The sequence below is a fragment of the Acomys minous genome (assembly GCF_964271855.1).
Source record: "Acomys minous genome assembly, chromosome: 9".
In the NCBI taxonomy this organism is placed as follows: domain Eukaryota; kingdom Metazoa; phylum Chordata; class Mammalia; order Rodentia; family Muridae; genus Acomys; species Acomys minous.
In genome coordinates, this window is record NC_140490.1 from 88,070,125 (window position 1) to 88,085,650 (window position 15,526).

A 15,526-nucleotide genomic window follows, 5' to 3' on the forward strand; every position below is an offset into this window, starting at 1 on the left:
AACCCTGGGTTCCATGCCTAGTTCGAAACAAATGATATCAAAAACCTTGCTACTCAGTTTAGCAAAATCAAAAAAAAAACAAAAACAAAAAAAAACAAAACAAAAAAAAAACTCAAAAAGCAACCCAGAAAGAAGTTGTGGCAAAATATATTAGTGGCAATAAGTAGAAATGTTTGATGATAGTGGTGGTGGTGGTGGTCGCCAATAAAAGGATATAGTAGTCCTAAACTTCTCAAGAAGTTAATATTTCTAAATTTAAAAACTAACAAAACTGAAAGGATAATTGGAAACCATCACAATCAGCTGGAGAACCAAGAACGCAGCCAGAGAGGACGTCTTTGAGGACGTGACATGTTTGACTAACATGCTACCCGGCCTCCCTTGACTGACAGCCAAAGCATCCTCCATCCTGTGGCATTTGCCACAATAAAGCCTGCGCTGGGACAGACAGCGATCCTTGACAATTTCAAATACTGACATTAAACAGAAGATGTTCTGTGATACAGCGGAGCTAGCACGGAACCCGGTACAGCACGGCAGTTAGGCCGTGGCCAAAGGCTTGGAAAGTAAACCTCAGACCTGTGAGCAAGCCACTGTGCTAATGAAAGGCGGACACAAGGTGTAGCTCAGTGGGGAGCACTTGCCTGGCTTGCATGGAGCTTAGGTTGTGCCCTTAGTAGAGAGAAAGAAAGAAGGGGAGGAGAAAGGGGGAAGAGAGAGGGGGGAAAGCCTATGGCATACCGCTACACTGTGCTTAGAGGAAAATTTATAACCTTAAATGCACACCTTAGAAAGGGCTAAAAATCTATTATCTACCCCCAAACTAGAGAAAGCCAACAATGGAATTCAAAGGAGGAAGAGAATAAATGATAAACGTGGGAGAGGAAGTAAATGCAACAGAAAAGAGGGAAAAATTGAGATAGGTCATAAACTATGACAAAAGAAATCAAAGGAGAGCTCGAACACATGCCGTATTTGCCAGGGTTTCTATTGCTGAGAGAAACGCCATGGCCAAAAGCAGCTAGGGGAAGAGCAGCTTTACTGCACCTTACAGCTTGTCTGTCCATCACTGAGCGAGGCCAGAGCAAGAACCTGCAGGTGGGAACTGAAGGCAGAAAGACCCCTTGGAAGAACACGGCTTACTGACCTGCTAGCCATGGCTTACTCAGCATGTTTCATTATGCCCAGGGGTTGAATCACCCACAATGGGTTGGACCCTTCCATATCCATCACTATGAAGGATGTTATGAAAATATCCTACAGGCCAACCTTATGGAAACATTTTCTCAGCCATGGTTCCCACTTCTGCAATAACACTAGCCTGTGTCAAGTTGACATAAAACTGGCTATTACTCATATAAATATAAACAATATACAGTTAAGATATAAACAATATTCAGTCCTTAAAATAATAATTTATTAAAGGTAATAAGAAAGATATGAATAATTTTATGCTCACTTAAAATAACTAATCTGATGTCAAGCACCTTCCTTCAAAGAAAATTACAGAAGACTTCTTCCATGTCCAATTCTCCCAAATAGTTAACAAATGAAAAAAATGGAAGCTTCACACCACTTTATGAGGCCTCCACACACTGCACAGAGAACCCGGTAAGAACATTACCAGTGCTAAAAGTCACAGCGTGAAAGAGGGAGGGAGGGAGGAATGGGAAGATACAAGTGAGGGGATAACAATTGGGATGTAATATGAATAAATTATTTTTAAAATGAAAATGAAAAAAAATGGAGAAAGAAAGAAAGAAAACAAAAGAAAGAAAGAAAGGCAGTGAATTCAAAAGTGCAGACCATAATTCTGCAGATCCGGATCCTGGCACATATGACCTCCAGTTCCTGACAAAGGAACCCTGTCAGTGGGCGGAGGCTGGTCTTTTCCAGAAATGGACCTGTTTGCTGATAATTACTAATAAAAAGAGAGCTTCGCCATCTCCTTTTACACTTACATGCAAAAATTCCAGATGAATGGCTTGTGTAAAGGTAAAACTATAAAATTCTCTGGTGCGCTTAAGACCTTCTGGAGGCCATGGAGATGGCTCGGTGAGTTAAGGCATTTGCTACCAAGCCCACTGACCTCTGTTCCATTGCTGGAACCCGCATGGTGGAAGGAGAAAATTAAAATTGCTCTCAATTTGCCATAACATGTGTGCCATAACATGCATGAACTATCCCAACCAACTTACACACAAAATAAATGCTAAAGAGAAACCAATGACTAGGAACTTTAATTCATCCAAAATTAACATTAAAGGAAAGGAAGGCAGAATGGGGCGAAGGAACATCCAATAAAGTGCTTGCTCTGCAGGCATGAAGACAAGTGACAGAAGCCATGGGAAAAGCCAGCCGTGGGGAGGGTACTTGTAATCCCAGGGCTGGAGGGGCGGAGCAGAGAGAGGAGGCTCTCTGGGTCTTGCAATCCAGCTAGCCTAGTCCACTCTGCAAGTTCTAAGCCAATGAGAGACTCTGTCTCAAAAAAACAAGGCGGGCAGCTCCTTCAAATCACCAGAGGTTGACTTCTGACCTGTATGCATATACATGCACACCCACAAACACGTGTATGCATATGTGCACACACACACGTGCACATGTCTTGACTAGGCAAGCCACAAGCAGAGAGATCATATTTGTGCAGGTTTGGGAACAACTCATATATCAGTAAGGAGAAGAAGACACTGTTTTAAAAACACTCAGCCAAAAGACATGAGCAGGCTGCAGAGCAGTAAACATATGGTAAGATACTCACAAGATATCAGAGAAACGCAAATTAAAATCACAATGATAGCAACATGCAATTGTGTGAACAGCTAAGATTGAAAAAAAATGGGTACAACAAAGGCTGTTAGCAAAGCGAGCCGCTGGGAGACTCTGCTGCATCTGGGAGCCTACATCAGCCCAGCTACTTTACAAAGCTGCATGCTCTATCCACTAAGGCTAAATACACATTGGTCCTGTGACAACCCCAGCAGAAATGAGTGCCCGAGTCCACCAAAGACACAGGAATGTTCAGAGCACCAATCTTCTTAAAACCCATAAAAAATTAGAAGAGGCAGGCACATTGCCAAACCCAAAGCCACCCACACCAAAGCCAGACAGAGACACTATGAGAAAAATTAAACTATAGACCAGCACCTCTTGTGTGTACTGATGCAAACTTGCTCCACAAAATACTGGCAAATAGGATGCAGAGCATATGAAAACTGCAGAATACAAGGTGCTCTGCAGTGACCACGCTGGAGCAATTACTTAAATGCAAAGATGATAAAGATCAATGTAATATGTCATGTTAACATCAGAAAGAAATAAAAGCATATGAGCATGGGAATTGACACGGAAGAAAACACCTGATAGGGTGAAACATTTTATGATCAACAAAGAAAAACCCATGCAGATAATTAGGAATAGGAGGAAATCACCTCAATATAATAAAAGGCACAAGTTTAAGGGCTAGCGGTGGGTGGTCCTCGCTTAGGCTTGGAGGAAACTGAGACCTACATCCCACCCAAAGGAGAAAGATACTGCAGGGGTGACATAGTGAGCTGCACCTCCTTTTAGTGCCGATGACTATAAGGCACTTGGGAGCACACAGAAAGGTGTAACATGGGGATTTACACCCTACAATTAACCCTAGTTCCTCACTGAGGTCCAGAAGACATCTCTATTTTCCAACAGCAAGGGCATTTGTTGTTCTAAAGGAGCGAACAGCTAACACAGCTCCATTAACAGCGGGTCCAGACAGTGTATTCCCCTCAGGGTCCACATTTGCACAGTTGCCGCACCATCCTGATGAGATGTGTGGGGCACCAGGCTTTAAGAGCCACCATGGAAGGCAGGTGCATAAACAGCAAACAAGGTTTTTGCGCTGGTCCAGATTTCTGTGCCTATGTGACTGGATCCAACCCTCTCGGCAGCACGTTCCTCCTTAGAGAGTGTCTCCTTCTTGGTGCTTTACCCTAGCAAACCAGCAATGCTCCCCCTCTCCCATCAGCACCCCGGCCTGGTCAGGGATGTCACAGAGGAATGACATTCAGTCACTTACTTTCATCATTAGACACATTCCCCAGAGATGTGTGGCTGGAATAGCGTTTGTTCTCACTTTCGTTGAGACATCTTTCAATCCAGCTCTCTGCAGAAGAAAAAAAAGTAATGATTATATAGACAGATACATACATCACAGGGCTGCTGTTTGCAGGAGACTGGAGTGCCAACCATCGGTGCATTAGATGTACATAAACTTTCCTACAGGTCATCCTGGACCAGAAATGGACCGTCCGTGTGGCTCAGTGTGCACCCTTGCGGGTGAGAGTTTGATAGGAAGCTTGGGGGCAACATGGCCATTTGCAGACCCACTTGAAGATTTCTTGGTCAAAAACCTACTAATTCTGGAACATTCGAAGCCCAGAACTACCAGCTAAGGACCATCTTCCTTTACAAATGAGATACATTCTGGAGACGTGGTGTGCGAAAACAGTTTGATCAACTGCGTCGCTGGTGATGCTGGCAAACCCATCTGTGAGCAGGAACATCTTTTCTTCAGATCAAAACAAAACCCAACGGAATATGGCTGAAGTGGAGGAGGGCAGGGCACCTGGCACCCACTTAGCTCGTTTCATCAGGTGATCCGCCAAAGGGGACTCTTCCAAGCACAGGGAGAGTAGAAATCAAAAGTATCAGAGGGTCTATGGAGTAGCTTTAAAATCTAAAGGACTACGGTTTTCCATCCAGTTTCGAAAGTCAGCTAAGGGTCTGGCTTTTGTAATACGCTTATTCCATTTTCTAGAACACTCCCTTTTTGTCCTATCGTTCATCCAACATCAGTTTCATCCCTCAGCTGCCTCCTCTGAACATAACAACATAGTCCAAGGCGAGTGGTACCAGAGGGAACAGTGTGAGCACAGAGCCACGTTTGTGTTTCATTGGGCTCCATTTCTTCCATAAACAACAAACAGGATGAAGGGAAGAAAAGTGCAAATGGTTAAGAAGAGTCCGAAAGAGTGTGCAAATGTGCTCGCCTCAAACATCCACTGACTACTTCTGCATTCTCAAAGTAAGCCTCTTCTGCCTGCATGGCCCACCTTCTAGCACTTTCCCGTAAATCACGGTGTGTCCTGATTCTGATACCTGCTTCCAAAAGCAATCTTCGGGCTTTTGTGTTTGCATGTTTCTTAACGATCAAGCATGTGCCAAGCTCTGCTATTGTTTATGGTAATCCTACTATGTGTTGTTGACTGCTTTTGAGCCTGGTCTCCCTAGACAAGTTTCCAAACAAACTGTGTTCTTTACAGTTGTGATTTTTGTATAATACGGCAATTCTTGGGAATGCATATGTAGGCCACACTCATAGCCATGTGGTTCCAAATAAGTCTCTTGCTGCTTTCTTTGCCTTTTTTTTCCAGTCAGTTGAGAAAAATCTCAAAATGTTGCCCATTTTTGCCCTTGAAGTCACTATGTAACTTAAGCCGGGGAGCCTCCTGCTTCAGCGTCCTATGCTAGCATCGCAGGCACACACCGGTACCCATAGCTCTCAGTGCCTTGATAATGTGGCCACCGATATCGCCTATCTTATTGAAGCCAGCCTCTTTCTATGTTAGCTCATTCAGTTCTCAAAACTACGCTCAGAAGCAAGGGTTTTAGTCTCAATTTTTTCTTTCCTAGAAAGCAGCTGGGACTTAGAGACAGGCCTAGTGATATGACTCCTTGCACTGCCAAAAGCCGAGGGAAAATCTTTAGTGGGTACTGTAGGTTACAGGCTGTGTAAAGAAGCTGGCAGGTGAGCATGCTTCAGCAAGCAAGAACAAAGTGAGAGCAAGCAGCAGGGAGAAGTGTCGGATTTTGTTCCGTTTCATAGTGATGGCCCAACCAACTGTTCTTTTAAAAAGCTGCTTCCAAAATTATAAACAAGCAGGGGAAGATATCCAAGGAGAGGAACAAAGGCCAGCTTGTTAAGAGGATATGGAAATCTGGTGTTTCCGAGCAATCCCGAGCAGCTCAGAAGCTGAAATCACGGACCCGCAAAGCTCAAAGGCACGGTGGGGAAGCCGGCAGCTTGCAACATTTCAAAGCTGGGATGTGTACGGTGGGTGTTTGTTATCACAATCTATCCCAAAGCAAATGGGTCTCCAGAACCCTCTCCAGCTTTCTCCAGAATGTTGCCACTGTGACATCCTCAGCCCTTCCTGCCCCCAAACACAGTTCCCTGGCAGCATCCATGGCGGTGATGGCATCTCTCACCGTCAAAAACCACATCAGCACATTGGTATCTGGAGCTGGGAAAATGGCTCAGTAAGGCAAGCACTAGGCCCTGAGTTCAGCTAGGTGGCATGTGCTTGTAATCCTGGCACTGGTGAGGCAGAGATGGCGGATCTCTGGGCCTTGATGACCAGACAGCCTTATTTACCTCAAGGCATCGAGACTTCCTGTTTCAAGTACTAAGTTGGACAGTGCCTGAAGGGTGGCACGTGAAGATGTCCTCTGGCCTCTATAGGAACGCCACACATGTACACATGTATGCGCCCACACATACATGACTGTTTCATTCACAACACACACACACACACACACACACACACACACACACACACACACACGGGCTATTGTTCTGGCCTAGTCCCTGATCCTCAGGAAAGACACACACACACACACCTGACTACTCTCATATGCATGGGCGTTTGCGCACACATATCCACCTTACTTTCATGTCTCTAGGAACCATGGGAGATGCTTCCTGTTTGACATGGCTTGGCTCAGCCATGAGAACCCCCTGTAATAAGATGGGTATTCTGAAAAAAACAAAACAAAACAAAACACTTTGCAACATTCTGGAGGAGGAAGAGCTTGTTCCCCAAGAACAGGGGACAGTGAAAAGGGCCAAGAAAAGAAGCGAGATTGTCATCAAGTAGCCTTTTCTGCCTGCTGCTGCACCCCAAGACACACTGGGGGTGTGAGCAGGGTGCTCTCCTTCTGTCCCAGAGAGCAATCTCTGACACCAGGTGGAGATGGGGAGACAGTTATCATATTTCCATTTTTTTTTTTGGTCCAAGGTCCCCACTTGTTTCAGCTATTGCTTGGAAGAAATCTGTCCTGCTATGTCGTTACCCAGGTTTCTAAAACATCTTCTAGCCAATCAGTGTCCTTGTGAAGATCTGGCAAACACAGTCAACTCAATGGGTCCAGACTGTGGGGGAGGGGAGAACGCTTGGAATGCCAATGCTTCCAAAAAGCCTTGCAGTCCAGACTGGGTGCACGGGACAGTTTGAAGTTTGTCCTTCTCAAGCAGAACCCTGGTTGAGAATGCATTTTAGTGAGGCCCTGTACTCATCCTCCTTTGCCTCTTACGGGGTTCAGTAACAAGGGCCAACCAACCCGTGTTGAGCACTTGAGTGTTCCACACTGTTCAGATTGGCATATGGGTCGCCACGAGACCCCCCTAGGAACTAGGAATCGTTAAGGGGCACGCTTTAGGGTTGGGGAGACAGCTCAGGAGGTGGAGTGCTTTTCTGAGAAAACGTGAGGCCCTGAGCTCAGATCTCTAGCACACAAGTCAGAAGTCTGTGTGACGGCTGCTCATCACTGCAGTCATGGAGGTAGGAAGAAAGGAGGATCCCTGGGGTTCCCTGGCCAGACACCCCAGCCAATCAGGGAGCTTCAGGTTTCATGAGACACACTATTTCAACAACTAAGGTCAGACAGCAGTAGTACATGCTTTTAATCCCAGCACTCAGGAGGCAGAGGCAGGAGGATCTCTGAGTTGGAGACTAGCCTGGTCTACAGAGCAAGTTCCAGGATAGCCAGGGTTACATAGAGAAACCCTGTCTCAAAAAAATAAATCAAGGTGGGGGCCCTTTGGCACACGTATCCATGCTCCAACCCCAGAAAGAAGGGGAGGCAATGAGTGAGGGAGGGAAGGGAGAGGAAAAAACAGAAACATATTTTAAGATAAGAAAGCTAGCCAGGCATGGTGGCATATGCCTGTAATCCCAACACTTGGGAGGCAGAGGCAGGTAGGTCGATGTGAGTTCGAGGCCAGCCTGGTCTACAAAGTGAGTCCAGGACAGCCAAAGCTACAGAGAGAGACCCTGTCTCAAAAAAAAAAAAAAAGGTAAAACTTAGATTAGACGATTGGTCAAAGTCTCTCACTGGGAGCTCAGAACTAGCACCCCAAAGGTCGTAACCTCAATGCTCCAAGTATGAGCCGAGCCTCCTTCTCCTGCATTCTACGTGACGCTCAGACACCAGGCCAGTGCTGCAACCTCAAGCAAACCCTGATTTGTGTCAGAACGTTCTCTAAAACTGCCTACACATTGCAAAGTTTGGCTAAATCCTCTTGCCTCTTTGTCGGCCTTTGTCGTGTGTGGCGGGCTCCTCAGTTCAGAGCTCAAACGTCTCGGGGGCGGAGCCCATTTGGTTCTTTCTTTGGACTCTCCATTCGAAGCAACCGCACGGGGCCCAGCCTCGCCTCAGTGCATGCTACATTAGTGCGGTAAGACGTCACAGAATGCGTAGCTTATAAGTCGATCTGTCCACACAGCTGCAAGGTTCCCTAATCTTCTTCCTCGTGTGGGCCATGAAAAGCACAGCACATCAAAGGCCTTTTCCCAACTTAAGAAAAGCAAAATCTAACAAGCATGCCTTTTGTGCCTTTTTGATGTAAGAAGCTGTGCTGGAGAGATGCTATGCATGACAAAACACACACACACACACACACACACACACACACACACACACACACACACACACACACAAGACTACTTTCTAGTCTCTATGACTTTCTAAAAGCAAGGTAGATATTACCAGAGGGTAGAACCCTCTAATTTCTGTTCCCCATCTTTAAAAAGAAAAAAGATCTTTAGGTCTATTTGATATATGTGAGTGCTTTGCCTGCATGTATATATACGTGTCACATGTGTGCCTAGGGCCCTCAGAGGTCATATCCCGTAGAACTAGCGCTTCTGATGATTGTGAGCCACCATGAGGGTATTGTGACTCAAACCTAGGTCCCCTGCAAAAGCCATAAGTGCTTTTAACTGCTGATCTATCTCTCCAGCCTCCCCGTGCCCTCCCCCCCCCTTTTTTTTTTTGACAAGGTCTCATGATGTAGCCCAGGCTGGCCTCTGATATTCAATCCTTCTGCCTCCAATATGCTGGATCCATGCATGTACCACCATTCCAAGCTTCTGTTTTGTATCTTGAACCTAGCTGTCTGCTACACCTGGGGCCAGAGACACTGTACACACTGAACAAACACTGTTGGGTGTGTTCCTTCCCCGCACCAGCAACAGGAAGCTCAACCCATGTGACAAGTGTCATCCAAGAAGCTGTTGTCATACATCAGTCTAAACTAAACCTCAGAACAGCGTCCCCACTGTGTCTGGATATTTCTATTTATAGATATGGGAACTTGAAGTGAAAGTTATAAAGGGAGGCCAGCTGTGACCAGCACGGCCACACTGGCACTGTCCCAGGATAGAAGAAGCTCTCCTCTCACACTCGATGACTTCCTGTAGTGAAAACCAAAGTGCAGCAAATGTGACAAAGGATATAAGGATGGCTCCTCATGTGAGTTCAGGCTCCTGGGCTGCACCACTTAACTGGAAGAAGGATGTAACTGCGCCTGTGCTGGAGTCTCACTTCCCAGGAGCTTTACCAGCTTTGCTCTTCAAAGACTGGGAAACTCTGATTTCCATGACTTTTCTCCATTTCACGGAATGAGATTGAGCAGAACCATATAGTATTGGGTTTCTTAGGAGGCCATGGAAGAAACAGGAAGTTTCCACATCTGGGACACAGCGTGTTCTCCCAGGCATCCCAAGCTTAGAATTCTGCTTCACAAACACATGTTGCTAGACCAGGGGAGCTGATCAATATGGCTCTCTGAGGCTGAACACCCGTGAAAGCTTGTGGACCATGTTCATGAGGGGGGTTGTGGAAGGGTGGGGGGATGGGGGGTTGGGGGGACCTGAGATTGTCCTATCTACTGGTTCATTTTACAAGCAACTGCCACGTGCCTTTCTTGTGACTCTAACTGAAGATACTCAACCCAAGCCCAAGTTATCTCTGGTGACCTTGAGTCTCAAGGCCTACGTATTTGTTTTCTATCATTTATATGCCTTACCCTTAAAATGTAGTAGCATTATCTGCCTTGTTCAATATCTTGTCCCTAAGAGCTAAGAACAGTTAGGTAGGAATGACTAATAAAAAAGAAAGAAAGGGGGTCCTAGGAACCTACAAGAAGAATATTATGACGGGTGGATCTGGGCCCAGGGGTCCTGCTCAAACTATGGCACCAGCCAAGGACAATACATACAGTAAACTTCGAACCCTTAACCAGATCTAACCAATGGACAGGACATTCTCCACAGTTGAGTGGAGAGTGGAAAGTGGGGACTGACTTTTATACGAACGCAGGTGCACCATATTTGACCACATCCCCTGGATGGGGAGGCCTGGTGGCACTCAGAGGAAGGACAGCAGGTTACCAAGAAGATACTTGATACCCTATGAGCATATACAGGGGGAGGAGGTCCCCCCAGTCACAGTCATAGGGGAGGGGGAGTAGGGGGTAAGTGGGAGGGAGGGAGGAATGGGAGGATACAAGGGATGGGATAACAATTGAGATGTAATGTGAATTAATTAATAATAATAACAAAGAAAAGAAAAGAAAAAGAACAGTAACTGGAGTGACAGACAGGGAGCTCCTCCATCAGGAAAGACTGGGGAGATGAGGGATTTAAGCAGAGATAAAGTCAGTGAGGGAACAAGTCCTTCAAGGAGTCAGAAGGAGACAGCGTCATATTTGAGTTAAGGTCCAAATGGCTACATGGACGATGCAGTCGTCGGTACGAAGTGAGAGAGAAGGCAGAAGTGGTCTTGGCGGACTGTGAGGTTTAGAGTTATGGAGTTCAAATCCCTGCCCTGCCCTTCACCAGCCAGGTGGTGCTGAGGGTGGGTCCTTGGGTTCCTGAATCCCTACGTTCTCCAAAGACGCCCTTAAATAGCAATGGCAAAAAACACTTAACCCATTTGGCCTCATAGGAAAATAGGAAAGGCACCATCTTCCAGAACCCAGACACTCCGCAGAGCAAAGAAGGCCATGTAGTCAGCGGGAGGTGTGAGCTGTAGCAGTGACCGAGTGTTCACCACATGCCAGTTACCCTGGGTCACAAGCCTCAGAGAAACCAAGGGCTGAGAGTCCACTAGCTCTGATCTGCTGGGAGGAAAGACAGATGGACGGGGAGAAGCCTGGTAAAGAAACTCAGGCCAAGAGGAGGCTAAGCTGAATCGGCTCTAACTCCGAGGCTGGCACGCCGATCCATGGTACATGAAGAGGAAACAAGGTATTTCCAGAGATGCTGCAGCCTGGGGAAGTCAGCTCCCATCTCAGTCTGTCTGAGTCTGGCTGAGTCTGGCTGAGCCTTTGTGGATTCGTCACCGGTCAGATGAAGAAGGAAAGCGAGGTATTTTAGGCTAGAGGGCTGGGATCAGGGACAAAGGCACAGAGTAGTGAAAGGCCAGGTGGGTTCTGGGAAAAGTGAAGAGCTCGCCACCCTATGACCCAAAGACCTGGTAGGACCTGTGTGTGGGAATGCCGTGGGAGCAGCTTGCAAAAGCCCAAGTCGACTCCCCAGCCCGGGAAGTGTGCAGGCAGCTAGGAAGCAGCCAGGCCTGGAAGTGGGAAGCGTTCATGGGAAAGCGCAGAGCTCTGTTTCTGAGGAACTGGTGACAACAGGAATGTCTTATGCAATACCTGAGGAAGAGCTGCCTGACAGAAAGTGCCACCAGGTTTTTAATAGAAGGTGTTATTCATGCTCTCTGTATGAGCAGACTTTCAGGACACTGTGCTGGAGTTTATTTTAAGAACCCACAACTGTAGAGAAACTACATAAAATGGTGGCTATGCCACACACGGATGGCTGCCAAGGAGGACCTATGTTCAGGTCCCTTCCCCAGAGCCCAGGACATTACCAGTAGAATGGCGTTGCCACGGCCAGTGTCTGCCGCCTCCATCACCAGGCCATGCTTCCCTTCTCTCCCAGCCCCTCTGCTCTCTTTCCTGGCTCCACATTGGTGAGGACCCACAGGAGAATCTGGACCCTAGGAGGCAGCAGCCCCAGCAGCCTCTCCAAAGGGCTCCTCAGATCAGTGGTTACCATGGCAACGCCACAGGCCCTAACCCAGGGGCCCCTGGGTTCCATCCAGGAAGGGGCTGTACCACAAAGACAGCCCCACCCCCTTGTTTGCCTTTATCCCTTCCCATGTTCACCAAACATGGATGTGATGCCTACTGTGTGCTGGGCTAGAGCTCTAGTGAAGAACAAGACCAGCAAGCCATGTCCTGGTTCAGAGGACCCGTGTCCTACAGTGGAGGCAGACCCAGACAGACAAGTCAGTTGGCTTCGGTGCAGTGAGTATGGTGAGCGAGAGCCACAGAGTGAGATAAGGAAGGGCTGGGGGTACTGCTCTAGGTAGCAGGGACACTTAACCGCTGGCCTGAGAAGGTGACATTGGAGGGGAGAGGCCCAAGGCAGGAGAGGGGCTTGGAGAGTGAAGAGGATCCAGGAAACCATTGTGATGGGGGCAGAGGGAGGCATGGAAGAAAGCTGAGGCACGGGAAGACTTGGTGGCCCAAGGTAGCACTTCACATCAATGCTGAGGTTCTAAGGAGCCATGTAAGCGCTTTCTGTGGATGACAGAACCACGCAGCCTCCAAAAGGGGAGCCTATGAAGGAATTTGCATTTGTCTATCCCGTTATTTGGCTGTCATCTCTCTATAAAGCATCACATGCCTGGTGCAAGCCGTACAGTACAGACACAAGATCGTCATGGAAGGCAGAGTTTTTTAGCACAGGTGTATATATAATCACACAATAAAATGTTACTCCCCTGTGCCATAGGGGATGGAAAAACAAATCTGACCTAGTTTGGAAGTCAGGAATCTTCTTAGAGGAGGTGATACTGAAACAGCAGCTATGGTGTTGAGATGGTAGGTACAGATAAGACGGGCAAGAGGTGTGAACACAGCAAAGACAGAAGGAAGGGAAGGGTCCATGACAGAAGGAGCAGAATTACGAAGTCCCCGAAGCAGGCAGAACAATACTCAAGAAATTGGCAGGTTGGGTCATCAAGAGAGGTGCTTGCTGCAAAGCCTGAGGGCCCCGGTTCAATCCCCAGGACTCACCCGACAGTGAGAACTAATGCTTGAAAGTCGCCCTCCGATGTGCAGTAAGGGAGTGTAAACTTGTACAGCCACTGTGGACATCAGTGCAGTTGTTCCTCAGAAGATGGGAAGTGATCTACCTCAAGATCCAGCTATACCACTCTTGGGCAGATACCCTACAGACACTTCGTCCTACAACAAAGACGCCTTTTCAACTATGTTCGTTGCAGCTCTATTCAAAATGGCCAGAAATTGGAAACGACCTAGATGTCCCTCAATAGAAGAATGGATAAAAACAATGTGGTTCATCTACACAACAGAGTAGTACACGGCTGTTGAATGGAATGACACCATGGAATTTGCAAGCCAAGCAATGGGACTAGGAAAAATGTCATCCTGACAGAACCCAGACCCAGAAAGACAGATGAATATGTATTCACTTATATATGGATATTAGCTGTTAAGTAAACGATAACCAAGCTACAGTTGTAGAACCATAGAGTGTAGAGAAAAAGACTAGAGAATACAAATAAATCTCATTAGGAAAGCGAAATAGAATAGATGATTATAGACGGATCGGTGGGACTGATACGTGAGGAGGATCAAGTGGGGAGAGGAGAGAGGGCTGAGGGAGAGAATGCAGGAAGATAAATTCACATGATACAGTGGAAACTTCCTGAAATGTATACACATATGAAGGTGACCTACATGAAATAACTGGAAAATGGGAGAGACAGCACCCCAGCTGGCCAACTCTTGTCACCGAACAAAGCTTCCAGGCCTGGGATTGGGTTGCACCTAATTGAGTTTTATGGCTAAAGGGCTACACCAAATTGGCAAAAAAAAAAAAAAAAAGGGTCCCATGGGAATCCCCAAATAATGTAGACTGTTGCCTGGACAACACGTTGCTCTCCCCAAACTGATGGCAACGCCCCAGTGCTGAAAACAACACCCACACAACTCGTCAAGCATAGAGAAGTCAAGCTGGCACCTACACAGAGCCTCCGTCCTTACATTCTAGCATCTTTGGCATGGGAAGGTACTCTGCACGCTACCCAAAGAGAAACGTGAACACCGACCAAGCCACAAAAGCTTTGGTCTACAATCTGCCCTGCCTGCAAGATCTGCTAGTGCAGCGGCGACACAGACCTGTGGGAGTAACCAACCAATATCTGATTTGACCTAAGAACCACCCCATGAGATGGAACCCATACTTGACACGGCTTGGGTGACCAAGAACCAGAGACTAGATAGCCCAGGGACTTAGGCTAAAAAATTCTATGGGTCTTTTAAGAAGTAGTGATAAAATGACTCGTGATGACATCCTGCTATACTCATAGATCAGTGCCTGACACAGCCATCATCAGAGAAACTTCCCCCTGCAGCAAGTTGGTAACAAATTCAGAGACCCACAGCCAGGCATTACACAGAGTGAGAGACCTTGGAATGCTCAGCCCTCCATTAAATCCCTCCCCCTCAGAACTCAGGGAACCCCACAGCCGAGAAGGCAGAAAGAGTGTAAGAGTCAGAGGATGGAGGACACCTCTAAAACACCACACACAAACCTTGCATGAACTCACAGAGACTGAGGCAGGATGCACAGAGCCTGCCCGGGTCTGCAGCAGGCACCCTGCATACACAGTGCGGCTTCCAGTTTAGTGTTTTTATGGGATTCCTGAGTGTGTGACCGAGTGGGCCTCTGATTCTTGTGCCTTCTCTTGGGCTCTTTTCTTTCTGTTGGTTTGTATGGCCCAACCTCAATGCAATAGTTTTTGTTTTATCTTATTATATTTTATCATCTCTTAGATGACTGTTCTTTTCTAATAAGGGACAGAAAAGGGGTGGGTCTGGATGGGGGGGAGGTGGGGGGTAGGGTGAAACTGGGAAGAGTAGAGGAAGAGGAAAACAAATAGGATATATTATGTGAGAAAAGAATTTATTTTTAATTTAAAAAAAAAAGAAAGAAAAAGAAAGTTGTCCTCTGACCTCTATATGTTGAACTTGACGTGTATAAACACATGTGCACCTGTGCATTCACACACACACACACACACACACACACACACACACACACACACACACACAAAATAAAATATAATTTTAAAATGCAACAGGCACCTTGGCAGCCCACTGCTCACACTCATTCAGGTACTTATTCTGCAAGTAGACATGGAGCTAGCTACCTGTCAGGCACTCTCAGATGCTGTGGGGCCTGTGCACATCCAAGCCTGGGTCTAGAAGCAGTTTTGGCTGAAGAGATTTTCAACGTGTTTGAGTCGAGTGGCAGATAGGAAAGGCACCTGTGGTAATCTCCATCTGGCTCTGCCTACACCTCAGAGGAGAGACGTGAAGGAAGAGGTG

General features: G+C 46.9%; 1 protein-coding gene across 3 annotated transcripts in view; it reads right to left on the bottom strand.

Moving 5' to 3' along the window:
* RFX4 (regulatory factor X4) overlaps positions 1 to 15,526 on the bottom strand; it is a 156,451-nt gene that overhangs the window by 123,594 nt on the left and 17,331 nt on the right. For all 3 annotated transcript variants that reach the window (XM_084796287.1, XM_084796286.1, XM_084796285.1), the window contains exon 2: positions 4,052 to 4,138. In XM_084796287.1, the coding sequence (XP_084652413.1) occupies positions 4,052 to 4,138 (87 nt within the window). The remainder of the gene's footprint in view (positions 1 to 4,051; positions 4,139 to 15,526) is intronic.